Below are 17,417 nucleotides of genomic sequence, written 5' to 3' on the forward strand. Positions count from 1 at the left end.
AATTAAAAAAACCAAAAAAAAACCAAGATGATCCCAGTCTAATATTTTTGTATACCTATTCTGATTGGAATATCTTTATTATTTTCCTTGGAATTTGTACATTTATATGCTTTGTCTCTTGGATGCTCAACACATTGTCTACTTAGGCATCTTTTGGAATTTGGATTGTCAGTAGTATCATATTCATTATTTTATCTCCAGTCTTTGGTTTATTTTTCATTATATGTGTCCACTTTTGTTGATTTTAAGGGTTCTGAGCACATTTCTAGTGAAGCAGTGCTTCTTGTGTTTCTTTCCTCTAATAGTGACTGGTGTCAGGGTAAATATCTCCTACCATTTAGTAGTTCCATTTCATTATGTAGTGACATTTCATTTTGGCATTTAATAACACCTCAAGATATTGGCATAATGAGTTTTTATAATGTCTAGTGGTCCTAAATGAAAATGGTGCCACTGATACACCTTGAAAATCTTGTTATTGCTACTCCTCCTGAATAAATGGTTCTATCAACATGGAATTCTAAGTAGGTAACTTCTGATGATGTCTTGTTGGTCCTAAAAGAGATGTAATGTGATGTAATTTAGACTTTGAACGTAGCTTTAAAAAATTTGCGGTCATGTCGCTACAATGTCTGCAATTTGGCAGTTTATAGTGATGTCTAGCACTGGGGCATCATGCCGCAGACATGTAGCATTATGTCCCACCCAGTCACATTATCCTGACACCAGTCCTAACACTAACCTCTTAATGCTGAGCACCAAGCGAGGCAGCTGTTAGTACCATTTTTCTAAGTCTTTGGTATGACTCGGCCAGGGATCGAACCCACGACCTCCTGCATCTGTCTAAATGAGATCTTGTGGGTCCTAAATGAGGTTTTTCAGGTCCTAAATGAGGTCTTGCTGGTCCTTAATGAGTTCTTTTTGGTCCTAAATGAGGTCTTGCTGGTCCTTAATGAGTTCTTTTTGGTCCTAAATGAGGTATTGGTGGTCCTAAATAAGGTTTTCCTGGTCTTAAATGAAGTCTTGCTGGTCCTAAATGAGGTAGTGTTGGTTCCAAATGAAATCTTGTTATTCCTCAATGAGGTGTTGTTGGTCCTAAATGAAGTGTTTTGGTCCTAAATGAGGTGTTGTTGGTCCTAAATGAGGTTTTGCTGGTTGTAAATGAGGTCTTGTTGGTTCTAAATAGGTCTTGTTGGTCCTAAATGAGGTCTTGTTTGTTCTAAATGAGGTCTTGTTGGTCCTCAGTGAGGTCTGGTTGATCCTAAATAGGTCTTGTTGGTCCTAAATGAGGTCTTGTTTGTCCTAAATGACATCTTGTTGGTTCTAAATGAGGACTGGTTGATCCTAAATAGGTCTTGTTGGTCCTAAATAAGGTCTTGTTTGTTCTAAATGAGGTTTTGTTGGTCCTAAATGAGGTCTTGTTGGTCCTAAATGAGGTACTTTTGGTTCTAAATAAGATTTTCTTGGTCCTAAATGAGGTTATGCTGGTTCCAAATGAAATTTGGGTCAGTCTATCCAGTATGTCCATTACAACAGATAATCTGAAAATCTAGGTATTGCAGAAGAATATCCTTTTTAGAGATGGTTTCAACACCTAGCAATTAAAAGGAAAAAACAGTCTTATTTTGAAGTCCTGGAATTTTTTTTTGACCAGTAGAGTATGAGCCCCTTCAAGGGACTCTTGTTTTTACAAGGCATGAAATAAGGCTGCTGTTACTTAAAATAAAATGGAAGAACCTTCCAACAACTTTTATTTTAAAACACAATCAACAGAACCTGACCATGTTGGACTGAAGGAATCTTGCTATACAGGCAATATAAACAATATCCTTTCATTGTCTACCATGGCAAATGTTACCAAAACAAGGAAAAAATGAGCTTCTGAAATAAATAATCACTAAACAGAATAGGACCTTATTAACGGAATATATACTATTATAAAAAGTTCATAAAAATGATGCCAATCTGCCATAAATTTAGAACTGTCATTCTCAAGTCAGATAGTTCTGGATCTGTCAGCCTTGATAGTCAGATTGTTCTGGATCTGTCAGCCTTGATAGATAGTTCTTAGTATAGAGCTGTCAGCCTGGATATTCAGATAGTTCTAGTACTGTCAGCCTGGATAGTCAGATAGTTCTAGTACTGTCAGCCTGGATAGTCAGATTGTTCCAGAACTCTCAGTCCAGATTGGCAGATAGAATTTTCAGCCTGGAATATCAGATAGTTCCAGTACTGTCAGACTGGGTATTTCCACAGTTCCAGTACTGTCACTGTCAGCTTGGATATTCAATAGTTCCAGTACTGTCAGACTGGATTTTCAGATAGTTCCAGTACTGTCACTGTCAGCCTGGATTTTCAGATAGTTCCAGTACTGTCACTGTCATCCTGGATATTCAACTAGTTCCAGTACTGTCAGCCTACATATTCAGATACAGTAAAACCTGTCTTGAGAGACCACTGCTATGAGAGACTGCCTGTTTTGAGAGACCAGGTTCTCCAAGTACAGATTTAGAGATTATATAGTGTTATAACCTGTTATGAGAGACCACCTGTCATGAGAGACCATTATGTTTTGGCAGAAGGGGTGGTCTTTCAAGACAGGTTCCACTATAGTCCCAGTAATGTCAACTTATATTGTCTAAACAGTTTTGGAACTGTCTGCCAGGATTGTCAGATATTTTAAGAAATGTCAACCCAGATTTTCAGATAGTTCCTGAACAGTCATAGTTCCCTAACCATCAGCTCAGATAGTCAGATAATTCCTGAGTTGTCAGCCTGGATGATACCCAGATAATTCCAGAACTATTGGTCCATATTAGTAAGATAGCTCCATAATTGTCAGCTTGGATAGTCAAACAGTTCTGGTATTGCCAGCCTGGTTAGTCATTGGTAAAATTTATATTGTACACATCCTGATCTTTTTTCCTTAAAATTGAAATGCCTAATGAAATTTTGCAAAAGTTCATTCTGAGTTTTCACTAAATGTACCAAACATATTTTCTGATTTAAAGCATTAAATGAAGCAAATGACAACAGAAATGAATGTTGCAACAGAAGGTCACAGGCTGTTTATAAGATAGAGAAGGTCACAGGCTGTTTATAAGATACAGAAGGTCACAGGCTGTTTACAAGATACAGAAGGTCACAGGCTGTTTATAAGATACAGAAGGTCACAGGCTGTTTACAAGATACAGAAGGTCACAGGCTGTTTACAAGATATAGGTCACAGGCTGTTTACAAGATACAGCCCAAAGTAATTTTTATTTGAACATAATGCCTCTAGTTTCCAGTTCACAAGACATTAGTTATTTCATATTGGTGTAATGACTTTATAACAAATGACTCCTGTTTGTATTCTTTATAAGTGTTAAAATAAATTTGGGTATGTTCACATCAATTAGTCATATTACTGACCAATAATGTATGAAGAAGCATTTATTAGTTCCAGTTAGTAGGTAGTGTCCATCTTTAAAAACATGGGAATGAAAAAAAAAGAGATGAAAAACATTCAACTACAGATAGAACTTGCCATCTGTACAATTTTCACTTCCCTCACCCTACCCAGTGCATTCTCCCTCCTGACCATACACCATGCATTCTCCCCTCCCTCACTCTACCCTGTGAATTATTCCCTCCCCTTTCCATATTCCACCTGTCCACTTATTTTGGCCACAGGAAATGGATCAAAATTTCTAGCACAGTTACATGCATGTATAAATTCTAGTAAAGCTACATGCATGTATAAATTCTGGTACAGCTACATGCATGTATAAATTCTAGTAAAGCTACATGCATGTATAAATTCTAGTACACAGCTACATGCATGATAAATTCTAGCACAGTTACTTGTATGTATAAATTCTAGTACAGCTACATGCATGTATAAATTCTAGTAAAGCTACATGCATGTATAAATTCTAGTACACAGCTACATGCATGTATAAATTCTAGTACAGTTACATGCATGTATAAATTCTAGTAAAGCTACATGCATGTACAAATTCTATCACACAGCTACATGCGTATATAAATTCTAATACACAGCTACATGCATGTATAAATTCTAGTAAAGCTACATGCATGTATAAATTCTAGTACACAGCTACATGCATGTATAAATTCTGGTACAGCTACATGCATGTATAAATTCTAGTAAAGCTACATGCGTGTATAAATTCTAGTACACAGCTACATGCATATATAAATTCTAGTACAGTTACATGCATGTATAAATTCTAGTAAAGCTACATGCATATATAAATTCTAGCACACAGCTACATGCATGTATAAATTCTATCACACAGCTACATGCATCTATAAATTCTATCACACAGCTACATGCATCTATAAATTCTATCACACAGTTACATGCATGTATAAATTCTGGCACACAGCTACATGCATGTATAAATTCTAGCACACAGCTACATGCATATATAAATTCTAGCACACAGCTACATGCGTGTATAAATTCTAGTACACAGCTACATGCGTGTATAAATTCTAGCACACAGCTACATGCGTGTATAAATTCTAGCACACAGCTACATGCGTGTATAAATTCTATCACACAGCTACATGCATCTATAAATTCTAGCACACAGCTACATGCGTGTATAAATTCTATCACACAGCTACATGCATCTATAAATTCTAGCACACAGCTACATGCATCTATAAATTCTATCACACAGTTACATGCATGTATAAATTCTGGCACACAGCTACATGCATCTATAAATTCTAGCACACAGCTACATGCGTGTATAAATTCTAGCACACAGCTACATGCATGTATAAATTCTGGCACACAGCTACATGCATATATAAATTCTAGCACACAGTTACATGCATGTATAAATTCTATCACACAGCTACATGCATCTATAAATTCTATCACACAGCTACATGCATCTATAAATTCTATCACACAGTTACATGCATGTATAAATTCTGGCACACAGCTACATGCATGTATAAATTCTAGCACACAGCTACATGCGTGTATAAATTCTATCACACAGTTACATGCATGTATAAATTCTGGCACACAGCTACATGCATATATAAATTCTATCACACAGCTACATGCGTGTATAAATTCTATCACACAGTTACATGCATGTATAAATTCTATCACACAGCTACATGCATCTATAAATTCTATCACACAGCTACATGCATCTATAAATTCTAGCACACAGCTACATGCATCTATAAATTCTATCACACAGTTACATGCATGTATAAATTCTGGCACACAGCTACATGCATCTATAAATTCTATCACACAGCTACATGCGTGTATAAATTCTATCACACAGTTACATGCATGTATAAATTCTATCACACAGCTACATGCATCTATAAATTCTATCACACAGCTACATGCATCTATAAATTCTAGCACACAGCTACATGCATGTATAAATTCTATCACACAGTTACATGCATGTATAAATTCTGGCACACAGCTACATGCATATATAAATTCTAGCACACAGCTACATGCGTGTATAAATTCTGGCACACAGCTACATGCATGTATAAATTCTAGCACACAGCTACATGCATATATAAATTCTAGCACACAGCTACATGCATCTATAAATTCTAGTACAGTTATATGCATGTATAAATTCTATCACACAGCTACATGCATCTATAAATTCTATCACACAGCTACATGCATCTATAAATTCTAGCACACAGCTACATGCATGTATAAATTCTATCACACAGCTACATGCGTGTATAAATTCTATCACACAGCTACATGCGTGTATAAATTCTAGTACAGCTACATGCGTGTATAAATTCTAGCACACAGCTACATGCGTGTATAAATTCTAGCACACAGCTACATGCGTGTATAAATTCTATCACACAGCTACATGCATCTATAAATTCTAGCACACAGCTACATGCATATATAAATTCTAGCACACAGTTACATGCATGTATAAATTCTGGCACACAGCTACATGCATGTATAAATTCTAGCACACAGCTACATGCGTGTATAAATTCTAGCACACAGCTACATGCATGTATAAATTCTGGCACACAGCTACATGCATATATAAATTCTAGCACACAGTTACATGCATGTATAAATTCTATCACACAGCTACATGCATCTATAAATTCTATCACACAGCTACATGCATCTATAAATTCTATCACACAGTTACATGCATGTATAAATTCTGGCACACAGCTACATGCATGTATAAATTCTAGCACACAGCTACATGCGTGTATAAATTCTATCACACAGTTACATGCATGTATAAATTCTGGCACACAGCTACATGCATATATAAATTCTATCACACAGCTACATGCATGTATAAATTCTATCACACAGTTACATGCATGTATAAATTCTATCACACAGCTACATGCATCTATAAATTCTATCACACAGCTACATGCATCTATAAATTCTAGCACACAGCTACATGCATCTATAAATTCTATCACACAGTTACATGCATGTATAAATTCTGGCACACAGCTACATGCATCTATAAATTCTATCACACAGCTACATGCGTGTATAAATTCTATCACACAGTTACATGCATGTATAAATTCTATCACACAGCTACATGCATCTATAAATTCTATCACACAGCTACATGCATCTATAAATTCTAGCACACAGCTACATGCATGTATAAATTCTATCACACAGTTACATGCATGTATAAATTCTGGCACACAGCTACATGCATATATAAATTCTAGCACACAGCTACATGCGTGTATAAATTCTGGCACACAGCTACATGCATGTATAAATTCTAGCACACAGCTACATGCATATATAAATTCTAGCACACAGCTACATGCATCTATAAATTCTAGTACAGTTATATGCATGTATAAATTCTATCACACAGCTACATGCATCTATAAATTCTATCACACAGCTACATGCATCTATAAATTCTAGCACACAGCTACATGCATGTATAAATTCTATCACACAGCTACATGCGTGTATAAATTCTATCACACAGCTACATGCGTGTATAAATTCTAGTACAGCTACATGCATGTATAAATTCTAGTACACAGCTACATGCGTATATAAATTCTAGCACACAGCTACATGCATGTATAAATTCTAGCACACAGCTACATGCATGTATAAATTCTAGTACACAGCTACATGCGTATATAAATTCTAGCACACAGCTACATGCGTGTATAAATTCTATCACACAGCTACATGCGTGTATAAATTCTAGTACAGCTACATGCATGTATAAATTCTAGCACACAGCTACATGCATGTATAAATTCTATCACACAGCTACATGCGTGTATAAATTCTAGCACACAGCTACATGCGTGTATAAATTCTAGCACACAGCTACATGCATGTATAAATTCTAGCACACAGCTACATGCGTGTATAAATTCTAGCACACACCTACATGCATGTATAAATTCTAGCACACAGCTACATGTATGTATAAATTCTAGTACAGCTACATGCATGTATAAATTCTAGTAAAGCTACATGCATGTATAAATTCTAGCACACAGCTACATGCGTGTATAAATTCTAGCACACAGCTACATGCATGTATAAATTCTAGTACACAGCTACATGCATGTATAAATTCTAGCACACAGCTACATGCGTGTATAAATTCTAGCACACAGCTACATGCATATATAAATTCTAGCACACAGCTACATGCATGTATAAATTCTAGCACACAGCTACATGCGTGTATAAATTTTAGCACACAGCTACATGCGTGTATAAATTCTATCACACAGCTACATGCGTGTATAAATTCTAGTACAGCTACATGCATGTATAAATTCTAGTACACAGCTACATGCGTATATAAATTCTAGCACACAGCTACATGCATGTATAAATTCTAGCACACAGCTACATGCATGTATAAATTATAGCACACAGCTACATGCATGTATAAATTCTAGTACACAGCTACATGCATGTATAAATTCTATCACACAGCTACATGCATGTATAAATTCTAGCACACAGCTACATGCATGTATAAATTCTAGTACACAGCTACATGCGTATATAAATTCTAGCACACAGCTACATGCGTGTATAAATTCTATCACACAGCTACATGCGTGTATAAATTCTATCACACAGCTACATGCATGTATAAATTCTATCACACAGCTACATGCATATATAAATTCTATCACACAGCTACATGCATATATAAATTCTATCACACAGCTACATGCATCTATAAATTCTATCACACAGCTACATGCATCTATAAATTCTAGCACACAGCTACATGCATGTATAAATTCTATCACACAGCTACATGCATGTATAAATTCTAGTACACAGCTACATGCGTATATAAATTCTAGCACACAGCTACATGCATGTATAAATTCTAGCACACAGCTACATGCATGTATAAATTCTAGCACACAGCTACATGCATCTATAAATTCTAGTACACAGCTACATGCATGTATAAATTCTATCACACAGCTACATGCATCTATAAATTCTAGTACACAGCTACATGCGTATATAAATTCTAGCACACAGCTACATGCATGTATAAATTCTAGCACACAACTACATGCGTGTATAAATTCTAGCACACAGCTACATGCATCTATAAATTCTAGCACACAGCTACATGCATGTATAAATTCTAGTACACAGCTACATGCATGTATAAATTCTAGTACACAGCTACATGCGTGTATAAATTCTATCACACAGCTACATGCGTGTATAAATTCTAGTACAGCTACATGCATGTATAAATTCTAGTACACAGCTACATGCATCTATAAATTCTATCACACAGCTACATGCATGTATAAATTCTAGTACACAGCTACATGCGTATATAAATTCTAGCACACAGCTACATGCATGTATAAATTCTAGCACACAACTACATGCATGTATAAATTCTAGCACACAGCTACATGCGTGTATAAATTCTAGCACACAGCTACATGCATCTATAAATTCTAGCACACAGCTACATGCATGTATAAATTCTAGTACACAGCTACATGCGTGTATAAATTCTAGCACACAGCTACATGCATCTATAAATTCTAGCACACAGCTACATGCGTGTATAAATTCTATCACACAGCTACATGCGTGTATAAATTCTAGCACACAGCTACATGCATCTATAAATTCTAGCACACAGCTACATGCGTGTATAAATTCTAGCACACAGCTACATGCATCTATAAATTCTAGCACACAGCTACATGCATGTATAAATTCTAGTACACAGCTACATGCATGTATAAATTCTAGTACACAGCTACATGCGTGTATAAATTCTATCACACAGCTACATGCGTGTATAAATTCTAGTACAGCTACATGCATGTATAAATTCTAGTACACAGCTACATGCGTATATAAATTCTATCACACAGCTACATGCGTGTATAAATTCTAGTACAGCTACATGCATGTATAAATTCTAGCACACAACTACATGCGTGTATAAATTCTAGTACACAGCTACATGCGTGTATAAATTCTAGCACACAGCTACATGCGTGTATAAATTCTAGTACACAGCTACATGCATATATAAATTCTAGCACACAGCTACATGCATGTATAAATTCTAGCACACAGCTACATGCGTGTATAAATTCTAGCACACAGCTACATGCATATATAAATTCTAGCGCTCAGCTACATGCGTATATAAATTCTGGCACACAACTACATGCATGTATAAATTCTTGTACAGCCACATGAATGTAAATTCAAGCAGTTGGACTGATGAATGCTTGTTTCATGTCCTCTTTAAAACAGCATAGGAAAATTAATGTTGATTTGAAAGGAAAATTGTATTTAATTATTATTTTCAGGGAAAAAATTATTTTATTTTCATTTCATTTCATGTTTTTTTAAAGAAAAAAGAGGATACTGCCCACCACTTCAGAATGGTATGATTGGTACATGTGATGAAAGGTGTTTTGATGACTTTAGTTGCACAGGAAGACAGAAATGTTGCTCAAATGGTTGTGGACACAGTTGCCAAGACCCTGTAGGTAAGGACTTTTATTTTCCATGCCTTTGCAAGTGGTGTAGCAAGGAATATACATATATGTATGTGCTTAACATAAGAAATTTAGATCTTATGTTTTGTATTTTTTTATGACAAACTTCACTGTACTGCCAAAGAAGTCCACCAGATGTACATACATTAGAAAATGGCATGAAGCTTCACCTGTACTGCCAGAGAAGTCCACCAGATGTACATACATTAGAAAATGGCATGAAGCTTCACCTGTACATGCTTGCTATGAATTGGCTGTAGCTACACCCCAGCATGACTGCTACAAATGGGGATGGGAAATTGGTTGTACCTACACCCCTGCATGACTGCTACAAATGGGGATGGGAAATTGGTTGTACCTATACCCCTTAATGACTGCAACAAATGGGGATGGGAAATTGGTTGTAGCTACACCCCTGCATGGCTGCTACAAATGTGGATAGGAAATTGGTTGTAGCTACACCCATGCATGGCTACTACAAATGTGGATGGGAAATTGGTTGTAGCTATACCCCTGCATGGCTGCTACAAATGGGGATGGGAAATTGGTTGTACCTACACCGCTGCATGGCTGCTACAAATGGGGATGGGAAATTGGTTGTAGCTACACCCATGCATGGCTACTACAAATGTGGATGGGAAATTGGTTGTAGCTTCACCCCTGCATAATTGATACAAATGTGGATGGGAAATTGGTTGTAGCTACACACCTGCATGCCTGCTCTGGATGTGGATGGGTAATTGGTTGTAGCTACACACCTGCATGCCTGCAAAGAATGGGGATGGGAAATTGGTTGTGGCTACACCCCTGCATAACTGCTACAAATGTGGATGGAAAATCGGTTGTAGCTACACCCCTGCATGTCCGTTCCAGATGTGATCAAGGCAGATAGTATTGCACATTTGTCTGTATGTCTGTTTATTTTTCTGTTCGACTCTCACTTATTCATTTTATGACTTTATTGCACAGCTTTTACTCTACAATATATGACAATTTTTTTGACAAACTTCCCCATAGAAAATGTGCATTGAAATTTCAATGTCATCATTTTTAACTAATCTATCAATCATATATCATTTGTTTTGGACAATTTCAGAAGTTAAGGCAACATTAAATGCAGTGCTGGGATTGAAAATCTGCTGGGGATACTATTAATCAGGCTTTTCCATGAGCATGTATTTAGGATGTTAAAAAGAGAGGTCACCTTAAATTAAAAAATCAGAGCCATGCTGCCATCATGTTAAAATGGGTTTTACCTTTATAAATAAACATATATATATATATATATAAATAAACATATATATCCAGAATTTTGCTGATGTGCACGTACACACACATGCACACATTTTGTGCTCTTGGGAAGTCTAATAGCTTTTGTGTTTGAATGCCCTTAAGGAAGTCAAATTTCCTTTGTGTGTGCATGCCACTAGGGAAGTCCACTAGCCTTTGTGTGTGAATGCCCCTAGGGAAGTTCAATAGCCTTTGTGTGCAAATGTCCTTAGGGAAGTCCAATAGCCTTTGTGTGTCAGTGCCTCTGGGGAAGTCTAATAGCCTTTGTGTGTGCATGCCCCTAGGGAAGTCCAATAGTCTTTGTGTGTCAATGCCCTTAGGGAAGTCTAATAGCCTTTGTGTGTCAAAGCCCTTAGGGGAGTCCAATAGCCTTTGTGTGTGAATGCCCTTAGGAAGTCCAATAGCCTCTGTGTGTGAATGCCCTTAGGGAAGTCCAATAGCCTTTGTGTGTCAGTACCTCTAGGGAAGTCCAATAGCCTTTGTTTGTGAATGCCCCTAGGGAAGTCCAATAGCTTTTGTGTGTAAATACCCTTAAGAAAGTACAATAGCCTTTGTGTGTGAATGCCCTTAGGGAAGTCCATTAGCCTTTGTGTGTGAATGCCCTTAGGGAAACCCAATAGCCTTTGTGAGTCAATACCTCTAGGGAAGTCCAATAGCCCTTGTGTGTGAATGCCCCTAGTGAAGTCCAATAGCCTTTGTGTGTCAAGGCCCTTAGGTAAGTCAAATAGCCTTTGTTTGTCAATGCCCCTAGGGAACTCCAACAGCCTTTGTGTGTCAATGCCCTTAGGGAAGTCTAATAGCCTTCTTTTGTCAAAGCCCTTAGGGAAGTCTAATAGCCTTTGTGTGTGAATGCCCTTAGGGAAGTCCAATGGCCTTTGTGTGTGAATACCCCTAGGGAAGTCCAATAGCCTTTGTGTGTAATTGCCCATAGGGAACTCCAATAGCCATTGTGTGTGAATGCCCCAAGGGAAGTGTGATAACCTTTGTTTGTGAATGTCTCAAGGGAAGTCCAATAGCCTTTGTGTGTGAATGCCCCTAGGAAAGTCCAATAGCCTTTGTGTGTAAATACCCCTAAGTGAAATCTGCTAGGCTTTGTGTGTGCATGCCACTAGGGAAATCCAATAGCCATTGTGTGTGAATGCCCTTAGAGAAGTCCAATAGTTTTTGTGTATGAATACCCTCTGGGAAGTCCAATAGCCATTGTGTGTGCATGCCATTAGGTAAGTCCAAAAGCCTTTGTGTGTGAATGCCCTTAGGGAAGTCCAATAGCCTTTGTGTGTCAGTACCCTTAGGGAAGTCTAATAGCCTTTGTGTGTGCATGCCCCTAGGGAAGTCCAATAGTCTTTGTTTGTCAATGCCTTTAGGGAAGTCTAATAGTCTTTGTGTGTCAAATCCCTTAGGGGAGTCCAATAGCCTTTGTGTGTGAATGCCCTTAGGAAGTCCAATAGCCCTTCTGTGTGAATGCCCTTAGGGAAGTCCAATAGCCTTTGTGTGTCAATACCTCTAGGGAAGTCCAGTAGCCTTTGTGTATAAATGCCCCTAGGGAAGTCCAATAGCTTTTGTGTGTAAATACCCTTAAGGAAGTCCAATAGCCTTTGTGTGTGAATGCCCATAGGAAAGTCCAATAGCCTTTGTGTGTAAATACCCCTAAGTGAAATCTACTAGGCTTTGTGTGTGCATGCCACTAGGGAAATCCAATAGCCATTGTGTGTGAATGCCCTTAGAGAAGTCCAATAGCCTTTGTGTATGAATACCCTCTGGGAAGTCCAATAGCCATTGTGTGTGCATGCCATTAGGTAAGTCCAAAAGCCTTTGTGTGTGAATGCCCTTAGGAAAGTCCAATAGCCTTTGTGTGTCAGTACCCTTAGGGAAGTCTAATAGCCTTTGTGTGTGCATGCCCCTAGGGAAGTCCAATAGTCTTTGTTTGTCAATGCCTTTAGGGAAGTCTAATAGTCTTTGTGTGTCAAATCCCTTAGGGGAGTCCAATAGCCTTTGTGTGTGAATGCCCTTAGGAAGTCCAATAGCCCTTCTGTGTGAATGCCCTTAGGGAAGTCCAATAGCCTTTGTATGTCAATACCTCTAGGGAAGTCCAGTAGCCTTTGTGTATAAATGCCCCTAGGGAAGTCCAATAGCTTTTGTGTGTAAATACCCTTAAGGAAGTACAATATCCTTTGTGTGTGAATGCCCTTAGGGAAGTCCACTAGCCTTTGTGTGGGAATGCCCTTAGGGAAGCCCAATAGCCTTTGTGTGTCAATACATCTAGGGAAGTCCAATAGCCTTTGTGTGTGCATGCCTGTAGGAAAGTCCAATAGCCTTCGTGTGTGAATGCCCCTAGTGAAGTCCAATAGCCTTTGTGTGTAAATGCCCTTAGGTAAGTCAAATATCCTTTGTTTGTCAATGCCCCTAGGGAAGTCCAATAGCCTTTGTGTGTAAATGCCCTAAGGGAAGTCTAATAGCCTTTTTTTGTCAAAGTCCTTAGGGAAGTCTAATAGCCTTTGTGTGTGAATGACCTTAGGAAGTCCAATACCCTTTGTGTGTGAATGCCCTTAGGGAAGTCCAATGGCCTTTGTGTGTGAATACCCCTAGGGAAGTCCAATAGCCTTTGTGGGTAATTACCCATAGGGAACTCCAATAGCCTTTGTGTGTGAATGCCCCAAGGGAAGTGTGATAACCTTTGTGTGTGAATGTCTCAAGGGAAGTCCAATAGCCTTTGTGTGTGAATGCCCCTAGGAAAGTCCAATAGCCTTTGTTTGTGAATACCCTTAGTGAAGTCTACTAAGCTTTGTGTGTGCATGCCACTAGGGAAATCCAATAGCCATTGTGTGTGAATGCCCTTAGAGAAGTCCAATAGCCTTTGTGTGTGAATACCCTCTAGGAAATCCAATAGCCTTTGTGTGTGCATGCCACTAGGTAAATCCAAAATCCTTTGTGTGTGAATGTCCTTAGAGAAGTCCAATAGCCTTCCATCAAAACAGGTCAATATGACTTGTATTGCATTTGTCAACAAGTTTAGGTTTTGTTTTATTGTAATCAGCTACAAATGCTTTGGGGGCCCTAAGTGGCCAAGTAGTCTAAAGCGCTCACTGTTACGGATCACTGCCATCTCACCTCTGTCTTCATAGGTTCGAGTCTCAGGCTCGGCTAATGTGGGTATGTGAGAAAGCTTGCCGGTAGCTTCTCATGGGTCACTGGTTCTTTGCAGGGTTTTCCCGGGTTCTTCCTCCACCATATATGCTGGCCGCCATGTATAGCCTATCTTGTGCTGAAAAATGGTATTAAACCCCATTACAACAACAACAACAAATGCTTTGGTGATTACATTACCCTACAGCTTTATGACTGCATTACCCTACAGCTTTATGACTACAGTACCATACAGCTTTATGACTGCATATCCCTACAGCTTTATGACTGCATTACCCTACAGCTTAATAACTGGAGTACCATACAGCTTTATGACTACGGTACCATACAGATTTATGACTACATTACTTTAAAGTTTTTTTTACTACAGTACTATACAAATTTATGACAACACCCTACAGCTTTATGACTACAGTACCATACAGCTTTATGACTACAGTATTATACAGCTTTATGACTACAGTACCATACAGCTTTATGACTACAGTACCATACAGCTTTATGACTACGTAACACAGAGCTTAATGACTACAGTAGCATATAGCTTTATGACTAGAGAACCATACAGCTTTGTGACTACAGTATCATACAGCTTTATGACTACATTACCCTACACCTTTATGACTAGAGTACCATACAGCTTATTTACTAGAGAACCATACAGCTTTATGACTTGAGTACCATAATGCTTTATGACTACAGTACCCTACAGCTTTATGACTACTTTACCCTACAGCTTTATAACTAGAGTACCATGCAGCTTATTTACTCGAGAACCACACAGCTTTATGACTAGAGTACCATACAGCTTTATGACTAGAGTGCCCTACAGCTTCATGACTAGAGTACCCTACAGCTTTATGACTTGAGTACCCTACAGTTTTATGACTAGAGTACCATACAGCTTTATGGCTACAGGACCTTACAGATGTATGCCTACAGTACCCTACAGCTTTTTGACTACAGTACCATACAGCTTTATGAATACAGTACAATACAGCTTTATGACTACAGTACCCTACAGCTTTATGATTACATTAACCTACAGCTTTATGACTAGCGTACCATACAGCTTTATGACTACAGTACCATACATCTTTATGACTAGCGTACCATACAGCTTTATGACTGCATGATATGGGTCTTGTTTAGTACCAGATTGGTAATAATAATAATAATAATAGTACCATCATGAGTCAATGTACTTCAGTCAGTATGTAGTACCATCATCAGTCAATGTAATTCAGTTGCTATGTAGTACCATCATCAATCAATGTAATTCAGTCAGTATGTAGTACCATCATCAGTCAGTGTAATTCAGTCAGTATGTAGTACCATCATCAGTCAATGCAATTCAGTCAGTATGTGGTACCAGCGTGCGCCAGTATACTGTCAATCAGTACATAGTTCAAACACAAGTCAATTTATTGTCAGTCAGTCAATTAGTAGGTAGTAGTAGCGTGAGTTGGTGCACTTTGCTGTTAATCAGACAATATCAACAACATGAATCATCAGTCTGCTGTCAATTAATAGGTAGTACCAGCATGAGTCTGTGTATGGTCAATTAATAGGTAGTACCATCAAGATTTATGAGTCAAATGTACTGTCAGTCAGTGTTTAGTACCATCATGAGTCAGTGTACTGTCAATCAGTGGGTAGTACCAGCATGTCAGTCAGTGTACTGTCAATCAGCTGGTAGGACCATCATGAACCAATGTACTGTCAACCAGTAGATAGTACCATCTCAATATCAATCTGTAGGTAGTACCATTATGAGTCAATGTACTGTCAATCAGTAGGTAGTTCCAACATGAGTCAATGTAGTGTCAATCACTAGGTAGTACCATCATGATTTATGAGTCAATGTACTGTCAATCAGTAGGTAGTACCAGCATGAGTCAATGTAAGTTCAGTCAGTAGATAGTACCATCATGAGTCAATGTAATATCAATCTGTAGGTAGTACCATTATGAGTCAATGTACTGTCAATCAGTAGGTAGTTCCAACATGAGTCAATGTAGTGTCAATCACTAGGTAGTACCATCATGATTTATGAGTCAATATACTGTCAATCAGTAGGTAGTACCAGCATGAGTCAATGTACTGTCAGTCAGTGGGTAGTACCAGCATGAGTCAATGTACTGTCAATCAGCAGTTAGGACTATTATGAACCAATGTACTGTCAATCAGCAGGTAGGACTATCATGAGCCAATGTACTCTCAACCAGTAGATAGTACCATCATGAGTCAATGTACTGTCAATCTGTAGGTAGTAATGGCATGAGTCAATGTACTGTCAGTCAGCAGGTAGTAACATAGTAACATTATGAGTCAGTGTACTGTCAATCTGTAGGTAGTAACAGCATGATACAATCTACTGTCAATCAGTATGTAGTACCATCATGAGTCAGTGTACTGTCAATCAGCAGGTAGTAACATTATGAGTCAATGTACTGTCAATCAGTAGGTAGTAGCAACATGAGTCAGTGTAGTGTCACTCTGTAGGTAATACCAGTATGAGTCAATGTAATGTCAATCAATAGGATGTACCATCATGAGTCAGTGTACTGTCAATCAGTAAGTAGTACCTCATAAGTCAATACACTGTCAATCAGTATGTTTTACCATCATGTGTCAATGTACAGTCAATCTGTAGGTACTACCATCATGTGTCAATGTACTGTCAGTCAGTAGGTAGTACCAGCATGAGTCAATGTACTGTCAGTCAGTAGGTAGTACCAGCATGAGTCAATGTACTGTCAATCTGTAGGTAGTACCATCATGTGTCAATGTACTGTCAGTCAGTAGGTAGTACCAGCATGAGTCAATGTACTGTCAATCTGTAGGTAGTAACAGCATGCTACAATCTACTGTCAATCAGTATGTAGTACCATCATGAG

General features: G+C 38.1%; 1 protein-coding gene across 1 annotated transcript in view; it reads left to right on the top strand.

Moving 5' to 3' along the window:
- Positions 1–10,751, top strand: part of LOC149777676 (uncharacterized) — a 75,569-nt gene extending 64,818 nt beyond the window's left edge. The window contains exons 6-7 of the mRNA XM_089940387.1: positions 9,937–10,070; positions 10,491–10,751. Coding sequence (XP_089796513.1) covers positions 9,937–10,070; positions 10,491–10,751 — 395 coding nt within the window. The remainder of the gene's footprint in view (positions 1–9,936; positions 10,071–10,490) is intronic.
- The last annotated feature ends 6,666 nt before the right edge of the window (positions 10,752–17,417 follow it).

This window comes from Sinohyriopsis cumingii, chromosome 17, assembly GCF_028554795.1.
Source record: "Sinohyriopsis cumingii isolate HCF-2022 chromosome 17, ASM2855479v2, whole genome shotgun sequence".
In the NCBI taxonomy this organism is placed as follows: domain Eukaryota; kingdom Metazoa; phylum Mollusca; class Bivalvia; order Unionida; family Unionidae; genus Sinohyriopsis; species Sinohyriopsis cumingii.